The sequence below is a fragment of the Leptodactylus fuscus genome, chromosome 1 (genome assembly GCF_031893055.1).
Source record: "Leptodactylus fuscus isolate aLepFus1 chromosome 1, aLepFus1.hap2, whole genome shotgun sequence".
Classification (NCBI taxonomy): Eukaryota; Metazoa; Chordata; class Amphibia; order Anura; family Leptodactylidae; genus Leptodactylus; species Leptodactylus fuscus.
Genome location: NC_134265.1, coordinates 17,270,657 through 17,294,681, shown reverse-complemented (window position 1 = coordinate 17,294,681; position 24,025 = coordinate 17,270,657). Strand labels below are relative to the sequence as shown.

At 43.1% G+C, this 24,025-nt stretch overlaps 2 protein-coding genes across 3 annotated transcripts in view; both read right to left on the bottom strand.

The window, feature by feature from the left end:
- C9 (complement C9) overlaps nt 1–13,894 on the bottom strand; it is a 28,661-nt gene extending 14,767 nt beyond the window's left edge. The window contains exons 1-6 of the mRNA XM_075262356.1: nt 13,824–13,894; nt 8,672–8,774; nt 8,010–8,154; nt 4,918–5,068; nt 4,588–4,726; nt 2,337–2,561 (exon numbers count right to left, since the gene is read on the bottom strand). Of these exons, the coding sequence (XP_075118457.1) occupies nt 2,337–2,561; nt 4,588–4,726; nt 4,918–5,068; nt 8,010–8,154; nt 8,672–8,774; nt 13,824–13,894 (834 nt within the window). The remainder of the gene's footprint in view (nt 1–2,336; nt 2,562–4,587; nt 4,727–4,917; nt 5,069–8,009; nt 8,155–8,671; nt 8,775–13,823) is intronic.
- A 5,299-nt stretch (nt 13,895–19,193) lies between these two features.
- Nucleotides 19,194–24,025, bottom strand: part of DAB2 (DAB adaptor protein 2) — a 63,404-nt gene continuing 58,572 nt past the window's right edge. For both annotated transcript variants that reach the window (XM_075267500.1, XM_075267492.1), the window contains 3 exons: nt 23,789–23,901; nt 22,758–22,849; nt 19,194–20,369 (listed from right to left, as the gene is read on the bottom strand). In XM_075267500.1, the coding sequence (XP_075123601.1) occupies nt 22,781–22,849; nt 23,789–23,901 (182 nt within the window). In that variant the 3' untranslated portion in view covers nt 19,194–20,369; nt 22,758–22,780. The remainder of the gene's footprint in view (nt 20,370–22,757; nt 22,850–23,788; nt 23,902–24,025) is intronic.

The window sequence follows — 24,025 nt, the reverse complement described above, 5'->3', positions numbered from 1 at the left end:
TGTTAAACAGCGGATTTTGGTGACTCTTTTCCCTGGGAACAGTCTATTTGTGTCCAGGTATTTGCCATTGGAGTCTGTGATCAGGACAATATCTGGACCCGGTGGTCTCCTCGTCAAGACTTGTCTGCTGTTCGGTTGGGTTGTTGGGGTTTGTTCTGGTTCTGATCTTGGGATGGAGGGCAGCTCTGGTTCTGATCTTGGGATGGAGGGCAGCTCTGGTTCTGGTCTTGGGATGGAGGGCAGCTCTGGTTCTGATCTTGGGTTGAGGGGTAGCTCTGGTTCTGTTTTTTGGGTGGGGGGCAGCTCTGAACTCTCCTGTGTTGTATTTCCTTCTGCTTTGTTGGGGTCCTGTCTGTTATCTGTCCTTTGTTTCTCACTCCCCTCATTTTCTGACCCTCTCTCTTGGGTGAGGTGTTGTATCTGAGATTTCATGTCTGCTATCACTCTCCACAATTCAGCATTTTCTTGGCGTAGTTTATGAAAATCACATTCTAGTTTCTGCAGGGCTTCACACCTCAGCCTGGTCAGCTCAGCAGTGGTTTGCTTATTTGTGTTGTCACTGTGGTTCCTTTTAATTTGTTGTTTGAAGTGTGTGAAATCTCTTTCTAGTTCAGATAAGGAGTCTCTGAGGATCTCAAGTGAAAGGTGAGGGGGGTTGTGGCTTGGAGCAGTGGGGGGGATTTGCTGCTGGGGGTTCCTGTGGAGGGGGGTTTGCCGGAGGGATGGCTCCCCTGTGTCAGTCTCTGTGCAGGCAGAGGTGTCTGTCTTCTGTTTGTGGGTTTGTGTCAATCTCTTAATCTTTGGAAAGGCATCTTCAAACTGCTGTAGTATGACTTCTCTGCCCTGTATTGTAATATTACCAGTATTGTATACAGATATAGTGAGTATCACGTCGCCATCATTTTGTGGGTCTTTTACTCTAATTCGTCTGCCCCTGCTGTTGTTCCCTTCTGTAGTTTTCTTATAGTAGGTGGACAGAGCGGTGTGCCAGGCAGATAGATGCTTAGTATAGAATATTAAATTGGTTAATCTCCTGGTCTTTCCATTGAGAGAGTAATCAGCAAACAAGACCTCAGGATGTTGCTTGAGCATGGCATGTTTTATAGCTTTCTGTTGATTGGGGTTTAGGCTGTTAGGATAAACAATCTCCAGGGTGCCTGACCCCCTGCTGTGCAAGAATGCAGTCCTCAGCTCTGTCTGATTAAGGGCTGTAGTGTTGGGGCATTCTTCTAAATTTTGGATATCCATATTGTAGTTTCCCAAACTTCCCAGATTCTTAGGGTGTTCTCAATGTTCTTATTTCTGCTGGAGTCTAGGGGGCTAATCTACTTGGTTTGGGGAGTTAGCCAAGATGGCCCTACCTTTAGATGATCCGCTCTGGTGTGGGATTGTGTGGTCAGATGTGATGCTCCTGTTGCTTACAGCCAAGTCCTGTAGGTAGGATTCTTCTCTTGGGTTTTAATGTTCCATTTTGCTCTTGTTTCTCTTTTCCTTAAGATATTTTAAGTCTTCCTTAGTTGTGTCTTCCATGGAGTCGATATTTTCCAAGTTTCGTCTTACAGATAGCTCATTACAAGGTATTAGTTGGAGGGAATTCAGGAGCTCATCTCCAGTGCTCCTTCCTCTTCAGTGCTCTAGGTCCTATCTATAATACATAGTGTATAACACTGTCCGGACTCCTAGGAACCTATCTATAATACATAGTGTATAACACTGTCAGGGCTCCTAGGAACCTATCTATAATACATAGTGTATAACACTGTCAAGGCTCCTAGGAACCTATCTATAATACATAGTGTATGACACTGTCAGGGCTCCTAGGAACCTATCTATAATACATAGTGTATAACACTGTCAGGGCTCCTAGGAACCTATCTATAATACATAGTGTATAACACTGTCAGGGCTCCTAGGAACCTATCTATAAAACATAGTGTATAACACTGTCAGGGCTCCTAGGAACCTATCTATAATACATAGTGTATGACACTGTCAGGGCTCCTAGGAACCTATCTATAATACATAGTGTATGACACTGTCAGGGCTCCTAGGAACCTATCTATAATACATAGTGTATGACACTGTCAGGGCTCCTAGGAACCTATCTATAACACATAGTGTATAACACTGTCAGGGCTATGTGATCTATGTTCAAATATCTAGAGTGATTCCACGTGACTTGACCACCATGATCTCGAGCACATAGAATTACCTCAATAACAGCCGTCTTCTCAGTATCTTCTGTGTCATGGGAATTTTGGGCCATTGATTTTTAATTCACCAAAAAAAATCTTAATGCAACAATAAAATTTCTCTTCTGGAAAGCTTTCCCTTACCTTCTTGTATGAATACTGTTTGATGCTGCTAATACTTTCATTTCTTGATTGTTTCAGTCCTATGTTCGCTGAAATTGTGGTGTCATTGCCAAGGGGCGAATTGTCAGGGGTGAACTTCCCGCTCAATGAGAATTCAAACGACTGGGTCTTTTCGGTTAACACCTTGGTGAGTAGGCTCACAGCGTCATCGTAGGTTTCTGTCGAAAATGATTTATCAGCTTTGGTCTAGATGTAGAAGAAGAAATAATAAAAAAAATTGAAAAATGACTCTTGTGTCCCAATCTCTGGACCTCAGGTCACCCTCACAGCAACAAAGTACCAATAGTAAACCCAGAACTGCCCTCATTTAAAAAAATAAAATAAAATCAATGGACACCATGGGCTCCGCCATCTTTGACTGATTGTTGCCCTCTGGATCGTCATCAGAGGATGGCGATTGATTGCCATGACAGCCAATAGCCTATTGAAAGCTCCCAGTCTTGTCTTTTGTCATTAGTATGGCTCTATTACACATGGCCATAGGCAGCATCTAATAAGAGTCAAGGGATTTTACTATTCACTGCAATATATTAGTATTGCAGTGTATTGTATAAGCAATCAAAACCCCTCCTCCCCCTAGGGATGAAGGTCAGAGGATTAGATACATAGCTCAGCCCACACTATGACACATCAGGGGGATTAGATATACAGCTCAGCACGCAGTATCACACATCAGAGGATTAGATACACAGCTCAGCACACACTATCACACATCAGAGGATTAGATACATAGCTCAGCCCACACTATGACACATCAGGGGGATTAGATATACAGCTCAGCACGCAGTATCACACATCAGAGGATTAGATACACAGCTCAGCCCACACTATGACATATCAGGGGATTAGATATACAGCTCAGCACACAGTATCACACATCAGAGGATTAGATACACAGCTCAGTCCACACTATGACACATCAGGGGATTAGATATACAGCTCAGCACACACTATCACACATCAGAGGATTAGATACATAGCTCAGCCCACACTATGACACATCAGGGGGATTAGATATACAGCTCAGTACGCAGTATCACACATCAGAGGATTAGATACACAGCTCAGCCCACACTATGACATATCAGGGGATTAGATATACAGCTCAGCACACAGTATCACACATCAGAGGATTAGATACACAGCTGAGTCCACACTATGACACATCAGGGGATTAGATATACAGCTCAGCACACACTATCACACATCAGAGGATTAGATACACAGCTCAGCACACACTAGCACACCTCAGAGGATTAGATACACAGCTCAGCACACACTATCACACACCAGAGGATTAGATACACAGCTCAGCACACACTATCACACATCAGGGAATTAGATACGCAGCTCAGCCCACACTATCACACATCAAGGGATTAGATATTCAGATCAGCACACACCACCACACATGAGAGCTATAATCCAGGTTTCCATAACAAGCCAGCCATTTCTCTTCACTGCTGTAGGTCATCTTTAAAGGGGCAAGGCACTGTTGATGACGCGGTTACACAAGGTCACATACACACAGCTTTACTCCAGGTTTCCATAATAACCCAGCCATTACTCTTCACTGCTGTAGGTCAGCTATATAGGGGCAGGGTGCTGTTGATGACACTGTTACACAAGGTCACATACACACAGCTTTACTCCAGTTATCCATAACAACCAATCACAAATTTTTCACTGATATCCAACCTGAGATACACACGATCACATAACACTTATGGACACACACAAACGACATACAAAATACACCAGTGCAAAACTGGGCAATTCTTATGGGGCCACTACAAAAACAAAAAATGAAATAGTACTATATAAATTTGGTTCCACGGTGATCATACCGACCCGCTGAAAACAGGTAACATGTCAGTCTTACCACATAGTGAATGCCACAAAAATTAAATCCATATGAAATTGGCGCAAATGTGTGTTTGTTTGTTTTTTTCCCAATATGTATTACTATTTTGGCCATGGGACACCGGCATGGTCCTGATCCAACCTCTGCCTGCAGCTGGTCATGTGATTACAAGATCAACCGGATCAATGGAGGCAACAGCGCTGACCGTTACTTAATGTAATGTATATCTGGAGCTCATTTGATACAGTCCTGTTTCCCGGCTGTATTGACGGGCAGTAGGGGGTTAATTATATATCAGCACCGTGAAATCACACAATTAAAGGGACGGCCTATTGTGCACTTTACTACCTGATAAACAAGAGCGGCCACATTCCACGACTTGCGGTAATCGGTCCTCGTGTTACCGTCACGGACGCGCTCACACAGCCCGTTGAAATATTCATTGTCGAAGGGGTTTCTCTTGATTTCCACCCCGAGGAAATTAAACCTAAAATATATATAATAATGTAACTGAAGCGAACCATTGCAAGGGATATATAAGGTCTCATGTGCTGCATTCACAGTTCTGCTGCCTTCACAGCTTACATTCCCTGCTTGTTCAGTATCTGCACCCAGGATATTCTGGCGATTAATGTCACCAGAAATGTCGCCAGTAATATATGCATCACTACCACTCACCCATCCCCCGCTGTCCTTGCTATCTCTGACAACCCGATATCCATATTACGACAGACGCGTTTTGGTTCTTGATCGTCTTCACAAAGTTCATCAGAACTGTCCCCGCAGTCGTTGTCTCCATTACACAGCAGTCTCCGTTTTATGCATCTTCCTGCAATAGTCCAACAAAATGAAATCTGCTGGTTCAGGAGTTCACAGAGTTAAAATTTAGCATGAATACCCCAGAACCATGATGGCGAACCTATGGCACGCATGCTAGAGGGGCCACTCAGAGCCCTTTTTGTTGGCTTGCGAGCGTCATCCTGGTCACTGACTAACGGGGAATCCGAAGCAGGATTCCCCGTTAGTGAGCGATTGCTTCTTTCAGCTGTATGTGCAAATGGTCTGCGGCTTACACTGACTGCAGAGTGTGACCTCTTACCCAACGCAGGGGTGATGACGTAAGTCAGAAGAAGAAGGCTTGGCTGCTCTTCGTGGGACTTCAGGTAAGTGTTATATAATATTGTGTATGGGGGGCCTACTGTGGAGCATATAACACTGTGTGTGGGCCACTATAGAGCATATAATACTGTGTAGGGGTCACTGTGGAGCATATAATACTGTGTGTGGGCCACTGTGGAGCATATAATACTGTGTATGGGCCACTATAGAGCATATAATAATCTGTAGGGGGTCAGTGTGGAGCATATAATACTGTGTGTGGGTCACTGTGAAGCATATAATACTGTGTGTGGGCCACTGTGAAGCATATAATACTGTGTGTGGGCCACTATAGAGCATATAATACTGTGTAGGGGGTCACTGTGGAGCATATAATACTGTGTGGGGGCCACTGTGGAGCATATAATACTGTGCGGGGGCCACTGTGGAACATATAATACTGTGCAGGGGCCACTGTGGAGCATATAATACTGTGTGGGGGCCACTGTGGAGCATATAATACTGTGTGGGGGCCTACTGTGGAGCATATAATACTGTGCAGGGGCCACTGTGGAGCATATAATACTGTGCAGGTGCCACTGTGGAGCATATAATACTGTGTGGGGGCCACTGTGTAGCATATACTACTGTGTGTAGGCCACTGTGGAGCATATAATACTGTGTGTAGGCCACTGTGAAGCATATAATACTGTATGGGGCCACTGCGGAGCATCTAATACTGTGAAGGGGTCACTGTGGAGCATATAATACTGTGTGGAGGCCTCTGTGGAGCATATAATACTGTGCGGGGGCCACTGTGGAACATATAATACTGTGCAGGGGCCACTGTGGAGCATATAATACTGTGTGGGGGCCACTGTGGAGCATATAATACTGTGTGGGGGCCTACTGTGGAGCATATACTGTGCAGGGGCCACTGTGGAGTATATAATACTGTGTGGGGGCCACTGTGTAGCATATACTACTGTGTGTAGGCCACTGTGGAGCATATAATACTGTGTGTAGGCCACTGTGAAGCATATAATACTGTGTGTGGGCCACTGTGGTGCATATAATACTGTGTGTGGGCCACTGTGATGCATATAATACTGTGTGTGGGCCACTGTGGTGCATATAATACTGTGTGGAGGCCTCTGTGGAGCATATAATACTGTGTGTGGGCCACTGTGGAGCATATAATACTGTGTGGAGGCCTCTGTGGAGCATATAATACTGTATGGGGGCCACTGTGGATCATATAATACTGTGCAGGGGCCACTGTGGAGCATATAATACTGTGCGGGGGCCACTGTGGAGCATATAATACTGTGTGGGGGCCACTGTGGCGCATATAATACTGTGTTGGGGCCACTGTTGAGCATATAATACTGTATGTGGGGCCACTGTGGAGCATATAATACTGTGTGTGGGCCACTATAGAGCATATAATACTTTGTAGGGGGTCACTGCGGAGCATATAATGCTGTGTGTGGGCTACTGTGGAGCATATAATACTGTGTGTGGGCGACTGTGGAGCATATAATACTGTATAGGGGTCACTGTGGAGCATATAATACTGTGTAGGGGTCACTGTGGAGCATATAATACTGTGTGTGGGCCACTGTGGAGCATATAATACTGTGTAGGGGTCACTGTGGAGCATATAATACTTTGTAGGGGTCACTGTGGAGTATATAATACTGTGTAGGGGCCACTGTGGAGCATATAATACTGTGTAGGGGCCACTGTGAAGCATATAATACTGTGTGGAGGCCTCTGTGGAGCATATAATATTGTGTGGGGCCACTGTGGAACATATAATACTGTGAAGGGGCCTCTGTGGACCATATAATAGTGTGCGGGGCCACTGTGAAGCATATAATACTGTGTGGGGGCCACAGTGAGTATATAATACTGTGTGAGGGCCACTGTGAAGCATATAATACTATGCAGGGGCCACTGTGGAGAATATAATACTGTGTGGGTGCCACTGTGGAGCTCATTGTACTGTCCTGGGGGGGCACTGTGGAAGGCATTGTACTTTGTGGGGGCCCTTTATTATTTATCTCACACAGTATCTGTTTTATAGCTGTAATATCACAACTGAGGCACCAAGAGAGGGAACTAATACTGTGGGGCAGTTGTAAGGGGACATATAGTGTATGGGTGACTGTAGGAGGATTATACTGTGGGGGGGGGCACATGAAAAATGAATGAGAATGGGAGGAGTCAACATAAAAGTGAGAGGAGCTAAATTTGCGGTGGCACGCTATGCACGCCGCACATTTTGTCCCTCTGTCTGTTCTTCAAAAGTTGGGAGGTATGCACATACATGCATAGGCTTTAGAAAGTCTATTCCACACCTACCTTTTGTATGTAAATTGCCTCAGTGGTTTTTGAATAAGTCCATTTATATTCATATGCTAATGAGCTTCCAGCCAGCACAGGAAGTTCCCAGCAGCACTCGTCTCTGCTATTATCTCCTATGTGTGTGCAAACAGGAAGCTGAGTCATCATCATCAGCAGCCTGTGCTGTACACACCCATAGGAAAGAATAGGCAGAGGGTGCACGATGAGACTTCCGGGGTGCACCGAGAGGCTAGTCAGCATATGAATAAAATGCTTGTTCTAATTTTTTCCTCTAAAAACGATGCCTATTTTTTATCCATTACCTGATTCACATTCAAAGTCGTTGCCGCAGTCGATGACAGAATCTCCACAACGCTTATCTGTTTGACAACGCTGATGTTCCCCCAGTGAGCTCAGACATCGGGCACCTCCATACTGGCCGAACCGCACAATGCTCCGTGAGCGGTACTACACACCGGGAGACAACATGGCAAAAACAGGTGAGAACAAAGTCATAATGTGTCCTGGGATGGCAGTGTAATTGATACGTCTCCTGTTTGTAGGTCTGGACAAAGCCTCTAATTTAAGGGTCATGATGTCTGACCACTGTATTACATCTGTGACTACTCCAGTATATATGTAATTATGGAAGCATGTCCGTACCGCTATGACTGGTATAGAGGGAATTCAAGGACAAGGGTGGAAAATCTTATTAATTTATTGGCTGACTCATGAAGCCAATCCCTGTCTATATACCCACATGTCACAGCCAAAACAGAGGGCGTCTCTATGGGACCCCACCTGCTATGTGGTGGTGAATTGTCCATCTGAGTGACCGCCATGAAATGATAGCTGTTGTCTGCAACAACGCTGCGCCCAGCTAAGACTTCTCCCTCCTGGTCAACTATGGAAAATATCCGATAGAAATTTCTCTAATCACCTAATTTATGTACTGGTGCACAACCTATCCAAAGTCCATGTATACCTTCAGTTTAGTACAGGGGTCGCAGTCACTCCAAGCCCCCCAGCTGCTGAGCTCACAGTTTATGGGAAGAGGAGCCTGAGCAGATCTCCGCACCCGCTCCGACCTGGAAAGAAATAGAGATGTCAGATGGATCTGGTACTGAGTATATAGGAGGAACACACCAAGGCTGGGGACACCTGAAGGTCCTGGGCCCCAATGCAAAATCTGTAATGGGGGCCCTAAATACTACTGTTCTATTGGTAATAGTGGGAGAAGGACCACCATGTATTAACTCTAGAATAGACAAAGGTCATCAGCTATTAACGCTAGATTACACCATAAACCACCAAGTATTAACTCTAGAATACACCAAGTATAAACTCTAGAATACACCATAGACCACCAGCTATAAATTCTAGAATACATCATAAACCACCAAGTATTAACTCTAGAATACACCATAGACCATGTATTAACTCTAGAATACAACACAAACCACCAAGTATTAACTCTAGAATACACCATAGACAACTAGGAATCAATTCTATAATATGCCGTAGATCAAGAGGTAATAAATCTAGAATACACCATAGACCACCAGCTATTAATTCTAGAATACATGATAGAATACCAAGTATTATTTCTAGGCTATAACAGGCCACTAGCTATTAATCTAGAACACCAGATATTAACTCTAGAATAGACCAAAGGTCACCAGATACTAACGCTAGATTGCACAATAGACCACCAGGAATCAACTCTATAATATGTCGTAGACCACCAGGTAATAAATCTAGAATACACCATAGACCACCAGGTACTAAACTCTAGACCACTAGGTATTAACCCTCTATTTTATACTAGCCAGGGTTCACAATATTAACCCTATAATAAACCCTAGTTCACCAGTTATTAACCCCTATCTCACAGTTCAGTGGTTTGTATAGAATGACATGAACCCATGTGATGCATTCATTCCATTATCCAGAATGTTAAATAGGGTCATGCACTTGTATTCATGAATCAATTGCTGTTTAAGAGGGAATTTTAAATCAAGGAAACAGCGACTGATTCATGAATACAAGTGCATGACCCTATTTAAGACTCTGGATAATGGAATGAATGCATCACATGGGTTCATGTCATTCTATACAAATCACTGAACTAAGACAACCATAAAGATAAAGAACCTGGTAACTGGGAATTGTTTATTTATTTTTATATGTATATAGTAATGTCTCTTCCTCCCTCCCTCCTGAAATCCTATCCCTATGTGTCCTATCCCTGTGTCCAGTTGTACATAAATATGCATCCTTCAGAAAGTGTTTTAGATATATCTGAAGAAGAAGCTCATAGTAAGCTTTGAAACGTCATATTCTGTCATCATTATGAGTTAGCCATTAAAAAAGGTATCACCTACTGAAAACTTGCAGTTTTTTTTTTTTTTTTTTTAATATTTCATACCCTCTGTCTAACACGATATAAGAACAAACATTTTCCTTATACCAAATCTACCATGTGAATTTGATTAAGCCCTGGAACCAGAGGGAATCCTTGGTGGCCTCAAATACAAAGGTGGGTGATTCGTTGCCACCAATCCCTCTAGTCCGTGTGAATGAGACCCTCTCAGTGCCCCAACAACAAGAGGCAAAAGAGTTCCTGCAGAAAAATAGAGGCAAGTTCTCTGATCTACCAGGGCATACCTGATAGAGCACCATGAAGAGACAGAACCTGGGAGGAAGGTAAACCTCAAACCCTACAGAATACCAGAGGCATGTAGGGAGTTAGTGTCAGCTGAGGTTAAACGTATGCTGGAGTTAGGTGTAATTGAGGAATCCAAAAGTGAATGGTCTAACCCAATTGTATTGATACCAAAGCCCAATAGTACTTGGCGATTCTGCAATGATTTTAGAAAATTGAATGAGATTTCCAAGTTTGACGCTTATCCCATGCCCAGGGTTGATGAGCTGATTGAGAAGTTGGGTAATGCCAGGTACATAACCACACTGGACCTTACAAAAGGTTACTGGCAAATACCTTTGTCTAAAGAAGCCAAGGAAAAAACTGCCTTTGTTGTTCCAGAAGGTCTGTTCCCGTACAGGGTTATGCCATTTGGGTTGCATGGAGCTCCTGCTACCTTTCAGAGGTTGTTGGACCAGATCTTGCGGCCACATCGTGACTAGCTTACCTGGACGATGTGGTCATTCATAGCCCAGACTGGAGAAGTCACCTCTGTAAGGTGCAGGCAGTACTGGACTCCGTAAGTGAGGCAGGCCTTACTATCAACCCTGAGAAATGTGCTTTAGGGCTGGAGGAAGCCAAGTACCTGGGCTATGTCATTGGCAAAGGGGTAATAAAGCCCCAAATCAATAAGGTGGAGGCAATACAGAACTGGCCAAGACTGCTAACCAAGAAGCAAGTCAAGGCATTTCTTGGCATTGCGAGCTACTATCGGAGGTTTGTGCTAAACTTTGTCTCTATTGCAGCTCCTCTCACTGACCTGACCAAAGGTGGGAAGTCAGTAATGATCCACTGGACACCAGAGGCAGAGGAGGCGTTCCGGTTAAAGCAAGCTCTATGCCAGCAGCCAATGCTGGTAGCCACTGACTTTAGGAAGGAGTTCCTGGTGCAGACAGATGCCTCAAATTCAGGTCTAGGAGCAGTGCTGTCCCAGGTGGTAAATGGTGAGGAGCATCCAGTAATTTACCTGAGCAGGAAACTTTCGTCTGCTGAGTATTTTGGTAAATGCTCAGCATTGGGCTGGATTTTTAGGAATGGCAGGTAGGTTGGTAGTGGGACCTGTCATTCCACCCCCCTCCAGTCCACACTTTGGGGATGTTCCAGCAGTGACTCAGCTGCAGAGAGTCTGCTCATCAAGGAGGCTTAAGAAGCCAGCTCCAGCAGCAGCACTTTGGCAGAGCTTGGCTGGAGAGCTGACAGAGAGGCCATATTTTTGGAGATGTGTCCTGAATGATTCTACTGGCTTTTGGATCTCTGTTATTCTAGGTGAGGTCACCTATTCTATGTTTAGTTAGAGCCGGGCAGGGAGTTATTTCTGTATTGTTTCCTTTTGTTGCTGCACTGCCTTTTTGAGTGAAAATAAACTCTACTAGAGATGAGCGAACACTATACAAAACTCCTGTTTCGAATAGCATGGACCCATAGGAATGAATGGATGCAACCGGCACACAGGGGGTTAAGCGGCCGGCCACCGGTAAAGTCTGCGTGCCGGCTGCTTCCATTCATTCCTATGGGTGCGTGCTATTCGAAATGGGAGTTTCGTATAGTGTTTGCTCATCTCTAATCTCTAATCTCTACCTTTGTTTTGGACTAAAGAAACTGGACTTGTCTGGACTGGTGTCTATACCACCCCACCTAGCAACCCCAGACCCTGACACTAGATATGGCCTCACTTTTTGGCTTGCTGTAATGACAATGTGGTCATCATTGGTGACCCCAGAATACCCCTTTAATTGTACAAATATTCATCAAATACCATTTTTACATTTCACAAAACTCATCTGCATAAAACTGTGTAATATATATATATATATATATATATATATATATATATATATACAGTGCTATATACCATGTACAACACAACACCACATCTGTATACCATGTACAAATTCATGTAATATATACAAGTCTATATACCATACACATCTCCATGTGCAGATCCACATACCCTATATACAACACCTCCATATAAGATATATACAGATAATATACACAACACAACTCCATGTACCATATACAGCTACTTATACTGTATACACATATATTCCATACATAGCTCATTATTTAGCTCTATGTACTATATACAATTCCATCTACAATATAGCCCTCTATATGTCACTCTATGTAAGATATATACAACTCCGTATACCATATAGTACATATTCCATATGTAACTCCATACGCAGCTCCATTTATAATATACAACTCCATATATGACATACATTATATACAACTCTATGTACCATATATACCCTATACCCCGAATGCAACTCAATATAACTGGATACAAGTCCATGTACCATATACACCTCTATATACAACTCCATACACAGCTCCATTTATAATATACAACTCCATATATGACATGCATTATACAGTATACAACTCCATGTACCATATATACCCCATACCCTGAATCCAACTCAATATAACTGGATACAACTCCATATACCATATACACCTCTATATACAACTCCATACACAGCTCAATTGTATCTGCATCTATCATTTACAATTCCATATACCAAATTCAACACATATACATGACTCTGCATACAATTCAGTATCTTATGCAATAAACTCTATATAAAACTTCATAAACCATATCTAACTCTATATACTATCCCCTACAGCATATACAACTCCTTATACCATATAAAGCTTCATATACAACTCTATATACAACTCTGTACATACAGTATATGGGGCATATACCACTCCATATCCCATACAACTCTGTACATACAGTATATGGGGCATATACCACTCCATATCCCATACAACTCTGTACATACAGTATATGGGGCATATACCACTCCATATCCCATACAATTCTGTACATACAGTATATAGGGCATATACCACACCATATCCCATACAACTCTGTACATACAGTATATGGGACATATACCACTCCATATTCCATACAACTCTGTACATACAGTATATAGGGCATATACCACTCCATATCCCATAAACTCCATACATACAGTATATAGGGCATATACCACTCCATATTCCATACAACTCTGTACATACAGTATATAGGGCATATACCACTCCATATCCCATACAACTCTGTACATACAGTATATAGGGCATATACCACTCCATATCCCATAAACTCCATACATACAGTATATAGGGCATATACCACTCCATATTCCATACAACTCTGTACATACAGTATATAGGGCATATACCACTCCATATCCCATACAACTCTGTACATACAGTATATAGGGCATATACCACTCCATATCCTGTATCCAGTATAACTCCATATATACCGCTTACACAGCTCAATATACCATGTGTTAGAGGGACCTTTGGGGTCCCTCAGGGTCCATATGCAACTGTTACGGCTGCCTCCCCTCTAGCTACACCCTTGTATACAGCCCCATATAGCATGGCTTACACCACTACTCACCTTATATCCCCGGACACATATAGTATACAGGCAATAAGGGTCAGCCCCAACATGTGCAGTCCTGCGGCCATGGTGAACAGGAGACACCTCCGGGGGTGAGTACCTGGAGCGTCTTTCTTTGTTAAACCTTTAGTGATCACAGTGTAATTCATTAACTGAAGTATAAATAGGACGTGGGGTGCAGGATCGTTTGTTTTTGTTCCAATTCCCAAATATTGCCTTATGTTTGTGCAGTGACACAAGCGTCCATCGCTTCCCGCACTAGTAAGCTAAAACCCCCAACTGTTATCATCTGGGAATTTAAGGTCAGACAGTGTGCCCCTCCACCCGCAAATACCCCTCTCAAGAGTTCATTAATAAAACTCTGTTTTCCTGCAGCCACCAGTAGGGGGAGCTCAGGAGCTCACTGCATACTTTATCAATATAATACCTTTGGCCACCTATGGAACCTATTTTTTTTTTTTAATTGTTTCATTTTGTATAAAGTGAAGAATGAAGCCGCTTTACAATAGATTTTTATTACAAATATTCTACCGCTTCGTGTATACAGCTCCTATGTAGAGCTCCATGGTAACAGACAACAAACAAACCCTGTGTCGTCTGATCCTTCAGCCATATTCACTCCCACATACTAGCAGGTCATGGACATCATGGTCCATACACAGGACAGCTCACTCTCTCTGACGTAAGGACCTGCACAGAACGATCATGTGACCACAGGTTCTCCTGCACCGTCAGGTTCTTCACACATAGAACACATACAATAGTATTCACAAGGAGTTCAGCCCCACTCAGGTCCTTTCACAGCTCTATTCCCATGTTTGCATATCTCCCAGTCATCAACCGGCCCGATTTCAGTAGAACAGTCCTGGATTACAGATGATGTCCCACTGTCCTGGTCGGTGGGAGGTATGTCCTAACTTCAACTCATCTGCATCTGGATGGGAGCGATTGGAGGGGACTGTATAGTTTGGAGGCAACTGCATGGGTACTGTATACTGTGGGGGGCAACTGGAGGAGGATTGTATAGTGTGGGGCAACTGGATGGGTACTGTATACTGTGGGGGCAACTGAAGGAGGATTGTATAGTGTGGGGCAACTGGATGGGTATTGTATACTGGAGGGCAACTGGAGGAGGATTGTATAGTGTGGGGCAACTGGATGGGTATTGTATACTGGAGGGCAACTGGAGGAGGATTGTATAGTGTGGGGCAACTGGATGGGTACTGTATACTGTGGGGGCAACTGAAGGAGGATTGTATAGTGTGGGGCAACTGGATGGGTACTGTATACTGTGGGGGCAACTGGAGGAGGATTGTATAGTGTGGGGCAACTGGATGGGTACTGTATACTGTGGGGGCAACTGGAGGAGGATTGTATAGTGTGGGGCAACTGGATGGGTACTGTATACTGTGGGGGCAACTGGAGGAGGATTGTATAGTGTGGGGCAACTGGATGGGTACTGTATACTGTGGGGGCAACTGGAGGAGGATTGTATAGTGTGGGGCAACTGGATGGGTACTGTATACTGTGGGGGCAACTGAAGGAGGATTGTATAGTGTGGGGCAACTGGATGGGTACTGTATACTGTGGGGGCAACTGGAGGAGGATTGTATAGTGTGGGGCAACTGCATGGGTACTGTATACTGTGGGGGCAACTGGAGGAGGATTGTATAGTGTGGCGCAACTGGATGGGTACTATATACTGTAGGGGCAACTGAAGGAAGATTGTATAGTGTGGCGCAGCTGGATTGGTACTGTATACTGTGGGGGCAACTGGAGGAGGATTGTATAGTGTGGGGCAACTGGATGGGTACTGTATACTGGAGGGCAACTGGACGAGGATTGTATACTATGGGGGCAATTGAGGGGTGATCTGTATACTGTGAAGACAACTGTACAGGGAGCTGCATATTGTAATGTAGGGGCAGTTATTGTGGGGGCAACTGGAGGGGGATCTGTATACTGTAATTCAGGGGGCAGTTACTGTGGGAGGCAACTGGAGGGGGAGCTGAATACTGTAATTCAGGGGCAGTATATTGTGGGGGCAACTGGAGGGGGAGCTGCAAACTGTAAGGTAAGGGGCAGTTACTGTGGGGGCAACTGGAGGGGGAGCTGAATACTGTAATTCGTGGGTGATATATTGTGGGGGCAACGGGAGGGGAAACTGTATACCATGCTGGAGGGGGAGCTGTGGGCACAATTGGAGGTAGGGTTGTGATACTACAAAAAGACAATGAAGGAAATGGGCCTAACCAAGAGGAAGTGGGTGTGGCTGGAGGAGGGTCTTACTATATGTAAATTAGCTGTGGTGCATATAGCGCACCCCACATTCTGCTCTAACATCTCCAGTAAAAGTCCGATCTCTGTCTGATCTCAGGGCTCCGGGATTTGGAGTAACCTTCAGTGTTGTAGCAGGACTATAGACAGTTATGTAATGGGTTGTTATATGGCGGTATTATTTATAGGTATGACCTACTACGTATCCTGCCTTTGTATATACCATTAAAATTGCCCCCGTTATGGGTTTTACCAGTGGCTTAACAACCCTTGAAATATTCTCCGACAGGTCAACAAATTTGGGCCATGTGCAAAATTTTTTTTACAAAATTGCAAAATAGGTGTTTTCGATTTCCGATTTTGCCATGGATCACGATGCACAAACAAGTAAATATATACCTCTCTCTTTTAATACATTATATAAGGCGCACGATTTGAGTTTATACAGACAGGGCAAAGAATTACGAAAGATTGGAAAAGTCTATTACATATCCAGAGATCATAGATCGGCTTCTTTTACAAGAAAGTGCATTGATAGGAGGAGAAAACGCGACGGGTCACATGACCCTGCTCGACAAATCAAGAATTCAATTCCAGTTTACCAAGTGTATACATATATATATATATAGATCTAGATATGCGATTTATCGGTAATTTCCTATTTCCAGTTCATCAAGAGTCCAGGTTATCAAAATACGTCGTCATCCGCGTTCCCGAGCTGATACCAGATCAACTACCGGACAAAAATAACAGATACCAAAAATATTCCCTAACTAGGTGGAGTTTGGTTGTGGTAGAAATCAAAGTCACTGCGGAAGAAATCCGAAAGGTTCCGCGCCCTCTGGCGATTTTTACATCCCGCGCTTCCGCTTATAGGGTTCATTAGGATCTCTCCATATCAAATATTTCATCGGGTTACAAAAATGGCCGCCGCAGTCCTGCAGGTATTTGAGAAGAGTCCACATTTCCAAAAATCCAGACGGGTTGTCGGGTGGTGAACAAATGACTTACCGGTGGGGGGGGGTTTAAAAAATTTCAAAGACAAAGTGACCACAGATTTTTTTGAGTTGTTGCTCCACTTTGTCCGGATTGACAAGCTGAACCTCCAGCGATCAGCCGTGATCGAGGCGGGTAGTAAGTGTGGGGTTTCTCTGCAGCACCACCACAGGGGAAATAGAGTATTACACTGTTCCTAATAAAAATCAATAGGTCCAGAACAAAAGTGGGTCCTCCAGGGTGACAGACGCCCGTGTAGCTGTTCTAGCTTTTCCATTCAACCCCATTTTTCTAGTCTTTTCCAATTCTGATGCATAACTAAACTGTATATACCCGAAAATTCCCCAATATGTAAACTTTTATTTCCCAATTTTGCATTGACTTAGTGTACGGGGCACAGATGTAGAAGAGCTGACACTGAGCACCAAGAATAGCGCAGTCAGCTCTGCTACATCTGTACTTGCAGCCAACCTGGGCAATGCTGGTGTCTGTATGTGTTTCTTGGCATTAGTGGCATGGAGGCAAAACTGAGAAGGTTGACTTTGTAGGGTCAGTTTTGGGAACCCCCAAACCTAAATTTTGGTGGGTTGCTCATCAAGTAAGTGCAATAAAACGGGAATCCATAGTACTGGTGATTGCTACACTCCATCTTCTGTGTCTTGGAAAATCTGAGCCTCGTTCTATGGCATGGTATAGAAGACGGTGCAGTAGGGTCACGTCATATAGCGGCACTTGTTTGCTTAAAGGGGATTGTCATGAGAACTCAGCATATCAACCCAGCCTGCAGATACATAGGATGAAACATCATTGCTCATATTGACAAAAACACGATATTTCAACAGCAGAGGCAGCAATTCACAAGGGTAAAACACTGTTTGATCTGGTGACAGTAACCTATCTATCTGCAGGGCTGGGGTGATATACTGGTACTGGTGATACTAACCTATCTATCTGCATCGCTGGGGTGATATGCTGGTTCTGGTGACACTAACCTATCTATCTGCAGGGCTGGGGTGATATGCTGGGTCTGGTGACACTAACCTATCTATCTGCAGGACTGGGGTGATATGCTGGTTCTGGTGACACTAACCTATCTATCTGCAGGGACAGGTGATATGCTGGGTCTGGTGACACTAACCTATCTATCTGCAGAGCTGGGGTGATATGGTGGGGTCTGCTGACACTAACCTATCTATCTGCAGGGCTGGGGTGATATGGTGGGGTCTGCTGACACTAACCTATCTATCTGCAGGGCTGGGGTGATATGCTGGTTCTGGTGACAGTAACCTATCTATCTGCAGGACTGGGGTGATATGCTGGTTCTGGTGACACTAACCTATCTATCTGCAGGGCTGGGGTGATATGCTGGTTCTGGTGACACTAACCTATCTATCTGCAGGGACAGGTGATATGCTGGGTCTGGTGACACTAACCTATCTATCTGCAGAGCTGGGGTGATATGCTGGGTCTGGTGACACTAACCTATCTATCTGCAGGACTGGGGTGATATGCTGGTTCTGGTGACAGTAACCTATCTATCTGCAGGGACAGGTGATATGCTGGGTCTGGTGACTGTAACCTATCTATCTGCAGGGCTGGGGTGATATGCTGGTTCTGGTGACACTAACCTATCTATCTGCAGGGCTGGGGTGATATGCTGGTTCTGGTGACACTAACCTATCTATCTGCAGAGCTGGGGTGATATGGTGGGGTCTGGTGACACTAACCTATCTATCTGCAGGGCTGGGGTGATATGCTGGTTCTGGTGACAGTAACCTATCTATCTGCAGGGCTGGGGTGATATGCTGGTTCTGGTGACAGTAACCTATCTATCTGCAGGGCTGGGGTGATATGCTGGTTCTGGTGACACTAACCTATCTATCTGCAGGGCTGGGGTGATATGCTGGTTCTGGTGACAGTAACCTATCTATCTGCAGGACTGGGGTGATATGCTGGTTCTGGTGACACTAACCTATCTATCTGCAGGGCTGGGGTGATATGCTGGTTCTGGTGACACTAACCTATCTATCTGCAGGGCTGGGGTGATATGCTGGTTCTGGTGACACTAACCTATCTATCTGCAGGGCTGGGGTGATATGCTGGTTCTGGTGACACTAACCTATCTATCTGCAGGGCTGGGGTGATATGCTGGTTCTGGTGACACTAACCTATCTATCTGCAGAGCTGGGGTGATATGGTGGGGTCTGGTGACACTAACCTATCTATCTGCAGGGCTGGGGTGATATGCTGGTTCTGGTGACAGTAACCTATCTATCTGCAGGGCTGGGGTGATATGCTGGTTCTGGTGACACTAACCTATCTATCTGCAGGGCTGGGGTGATATGCTGGTTCTGGTGACACTAACCTATCTATCTGCAGAGCTGGGGTGATATGGTGGGGTCTGGTGACACTAACCTATCTATCTGCAGGGCTGGGGTGATATGCTGGTTCTGGTGACAGTAACCTATCTATCTGCAGGGCTGGGGTGATATGCTGGTTCTGGTGACAGTAACCTATCTATCTGCAGGGCTGGGGTGATATGCTGGTTCTGGTGACACTAACCTATCTATCTGCAGGGCTGGGGTGATATGCTGGTTCTGGTGACACTAACCTATCTATCTGCAGGGCTGGGGTGATATGCTGGTTCTGGTGACAGTAACCTATCTATCTGCAGGGCTGGGGTGATATGCTGGTTCTGGTGACACTAACCTATCTATCTGCAGGGCTGGGGTGATAAAATACTAAGAGGAATTAGAAACAAGCTCAGATTCTGTTTTATAATAGCGCCAGTTTTGTCTGATATTGCAGTTCAATCCCATTAGGTACAGATGCAATACCAAACACAACCACTAATAAAAGTGGCGCTATTTCCATACAGCCGTATTTCTAATCTCACACTACTCCTTCACCATATTAGTTTGGCTCATTAGATCCTCGATCAGTCCGGGTCCTGAGGCAGCGTACGCCTTCAATGATGAATGGAAGCCAATGTGAACAGAGCCTAATACAGCTGTACACGTATACAAGTGGCGGTCACCCATACAGGAAGGCGAGAGGGTGACGTCCTACGGCCGAGGATAGTAGTCGCTAGCACTGCAGATATTATTTGGTTTCCAGTTTTCCCCCTTGATGAAGAGTTTGATCCATTAATAAGACGAGGCTTGAAATAATAATCAGTTGTCAGATGAGTGCGAGGTGTCAGCGGCTGCCACTGATCGAGATGAGACGATGAGATGATCCCCTGCTCTGCAGTGTCTGCTCTCCCCATAGCTGCAATACAAGAGAACAGGTCAGCACTGATTATACCGCCATACTGTGTCTATAGGGGGCACTCTGATGGCTACAGTGAAGCTAAGATTGGGGATCAGGCAGTTCTGGCTGTCATTATACGGGCATGTTATTGGAGTATTGTACAGTGGCATGAAGTATATGTACTGTCCGGCAGTGTTATATAACTGTACTGCATGGTGACATTGTATACAGTATTATATGTCTGTACTTTATAGTGACATTAGTTATGTGTATGGTATACAGTATTATATATCTGTATTGTATAGTGACATTAGTTATGTGTATGATATACAGTATTATGTCTGTATTGTATAGTGGCATTAGTTATGTGTACGTATACAGTGTTATATATTTGTTCTGTATAGTAGCATTAATTATGTGGATGGTATACAGTATTATATATCTGTACATTATAGTGGTATTAGTTATGTGTATGGTATACAGTATTATATATCTGTTCTGTATAGTGGCATTAATTATGTGTATGGTATGCAGTATTATATATCTGTTCTGTATAGTGGCATTAATTATGTGTACGGTATACAGTATTATATATCTGTTCTGTATAGTGGCATTAATTATGTGTATGGTATGCAGTATTATATATCTGTTCTGTATAGTGGCATTAATTATGTGTATGGTATACAGTATTATATATCTGTTCTGTATAGTGGCATTAATTATGTGTATGGTATGCAGTATTATATATCTGTTCTGTATAGTGGCATTAATTATGTGTACGGTATACAGTATTATATATCTGTTCTGTATAGTGGCATTAATTATGTGTATGGTATACAGTATTATATATCTGTTCTGTATAGTGGCATTAATTATGTGTATGGTATGCAGTATTATATATCTGTACTGTATAGTGGCATTAATTATGTGTATGGTATACAGTGTTATATATCTGTTCTGTATAGTGGCATTAATTATGTGTACGGTATACAGTATTATATATGTGTTCTGTATAGTGGCATTAATTATGTGTATGGTATACAGTATTATATATCTGTACTGTATAGTGGCATTAATTATGTGTACGGTATACAGTATTATATATCTGTTCTGTATAGTGGCATTAATTATGTGTATGGTATGCAGTATTATATATCTGTACTGTATAGTGGCATTAATTATGTGTATGGTATACAGTATTATATATCTGTACTGTATAGTGGCATTAATTATGTGTATGGTATACAGTATTATATATGTGTTCTGTATAGTGGCATTAATTATGTGTATGGTATACAGTGTTATATATCTGTACTTTAAAGTGGCATTAGTTACGTGTATGTTATATAGTATTATGTCTGTACTGTATAGTGGCATTAATTATGTGTATGGTATACAGTATTATATATCTGTACTGTATAGTGGCATTAATTATGTGTATGGTATACAGTATTATATATCTGTACTGTATAGTGGCATTAATTATGTGTATGGTATACAGTATTATATATCTGTTCTGTATAGTGGCATTAATTATGTGTATGGTATACAGTGTTATATATCTGTACTTTAAAGTGGCATTAGTTACGTGTATGTTATATAGTATTATGTCTGTACTGTATAGTGGCATTAATTATGTGTATGGTATACAGTATTATATATCTGTACTGTATAGTGGCATTAATTATGTGTACGGTATACAGTATTATATATCTGTTCTGTATAGTGGCATTAATTATGTGTATGGTATACAGTATTATATATCTGTACTGTATAGTGGCATTAATTATGTGTATGGTATACAGTATTATATATCTGTACTGTATAGTGGCATTAATTATGTGTACGGTATACAGTATTATATATCTGTACTGTATAGTGGCATTAATTATGTGTATGGTATACAGTGTTATATATCTGTACTTTAAAGTGGCATTATTTACGTGTATGTTATATAGTATTATGTCTGTACTGTATAGTGGCATTAGTTATGTGCACAGTATACAGTGCTATATATCTGTACTATATGATGGCATTAGTTATGTGCACAGTATACAGTGCTATATATCTGTATTATATGGTAGCATTACTTAGGTTTATGTTATACAGTGCCATATATCTGTACTATATGGTGGCATTATTTATATGTATAATTTGGCAGCATAATCTACATAGTCATATTATTTATTAACTATACAAGGACTTGATTGTGTCACTAAGTGTGTTACACAATCTAACGTATGTCCACAATGTCTACTGGTTTACCTAACACAGTTGGTGTGTGCAATAGTCTGCAGGGCTCCAGTGTGGTGACCCTTCTATATGGCAGGGCAATAGAAATTATTTGACATTTGGGGCTTTAGCTAAGTTTTTGAGATATTCTTAGAGGATGAGTAGATTACTTACAACAAAACATAAAACATGTATTCCTAAGCAAATGGATTTCCAAATGGGTCCCCAAATGGATCAGAAGCCTTTATGGCATGTACTGTGGAGTTCTGTGGAGGGAAAATACAATGGATGAAAGATATTCAGTAATATAGATGGGAGACCATGTGAAGAACAACACCCTGACTGATCTCCAGAATGGCGGGGCTCCAGAGAGGACCATAAACCCTTGGCACTACTAGGTAAGTGCTGAAATAGAACACACACAGAGGTTATTGGTATCATCTATGGTGGTCTTGGGAAGTGAAAGGGTAATTTGTAAAATTCTTAGCCGTCTAGGGTAGTGAAGGGGTTATTTGTAACATCCCTAGAGGTCTAGGGAAGAGAAGGGGTTATCTGTAACATCCCTGTGATCTAGAGCAAAATTCCTATCCGTCTAGGGTAGGGTTATTTGTAACATCCCTAGTGGTCTAGGGCAAAGATGGGGTTATCGGTAACATCCCTGTGATCTAGAGCAGTGAAGGGGTTATTTGTAACATTCCTAGTGGTCTAGGGCAAAGATGGGGTTATTAGTAACATCCCTGGTGTTTGAGGGTAGTAAAGGGATTATTTGTAACATCCCTAGAGATCTAGGGTAGAGAAGGGGCTATCGATAACATCCCTGGTGGTCTATAGTAGTAAAGGGGTTATTAGTACCATCCCTGAATTTTTGTGGTAGTGAAGTGGTAATCAGTAACATCCCTGGTGGTCTAGAGTAGTGAAGGGGTTATTGGTAATATCCCTGGTGGATTGGGGTAGTGAAGGGGCTAGCAGTGACATCCTTGATGGTCTATGGTAGTAAAGGGGTTATTAGTACCATCCCTGGTGGTTTGTGGTAGTGAAGGGGTTATCAGTAACATCCCTGGTGGTTTGTAGTAGTGAAGGGGTTATCGGTAACATCACTGGAAGTCTACAGCAGAGATGGGGTTACTGGTAACATTCTGGTGGTTTGGGATAGTGAAGGGGTTATTGGTAACATCGCCTATTCTCAAAGACACAAGGACACTTACGGAGTTCTGCAGAGGAGCCCCAAATGAGCCTGATCCAAATGGGGTGGGAAACAGCCCTTCTGCAGGTTTAGATACTGGCAGTGAGTGCACTCGTGGCGCTGGATTTGGTGGCTCTAAGAAGGAGGAATATAGATTAAGAAATTATTATATATCAGAGTCAGGGTTGAAAAATATCACATTAGTAAGGTTATTCATCTCCCTTGCGCATATCTACTTGACAGCAGGGAGGAAGTAAAG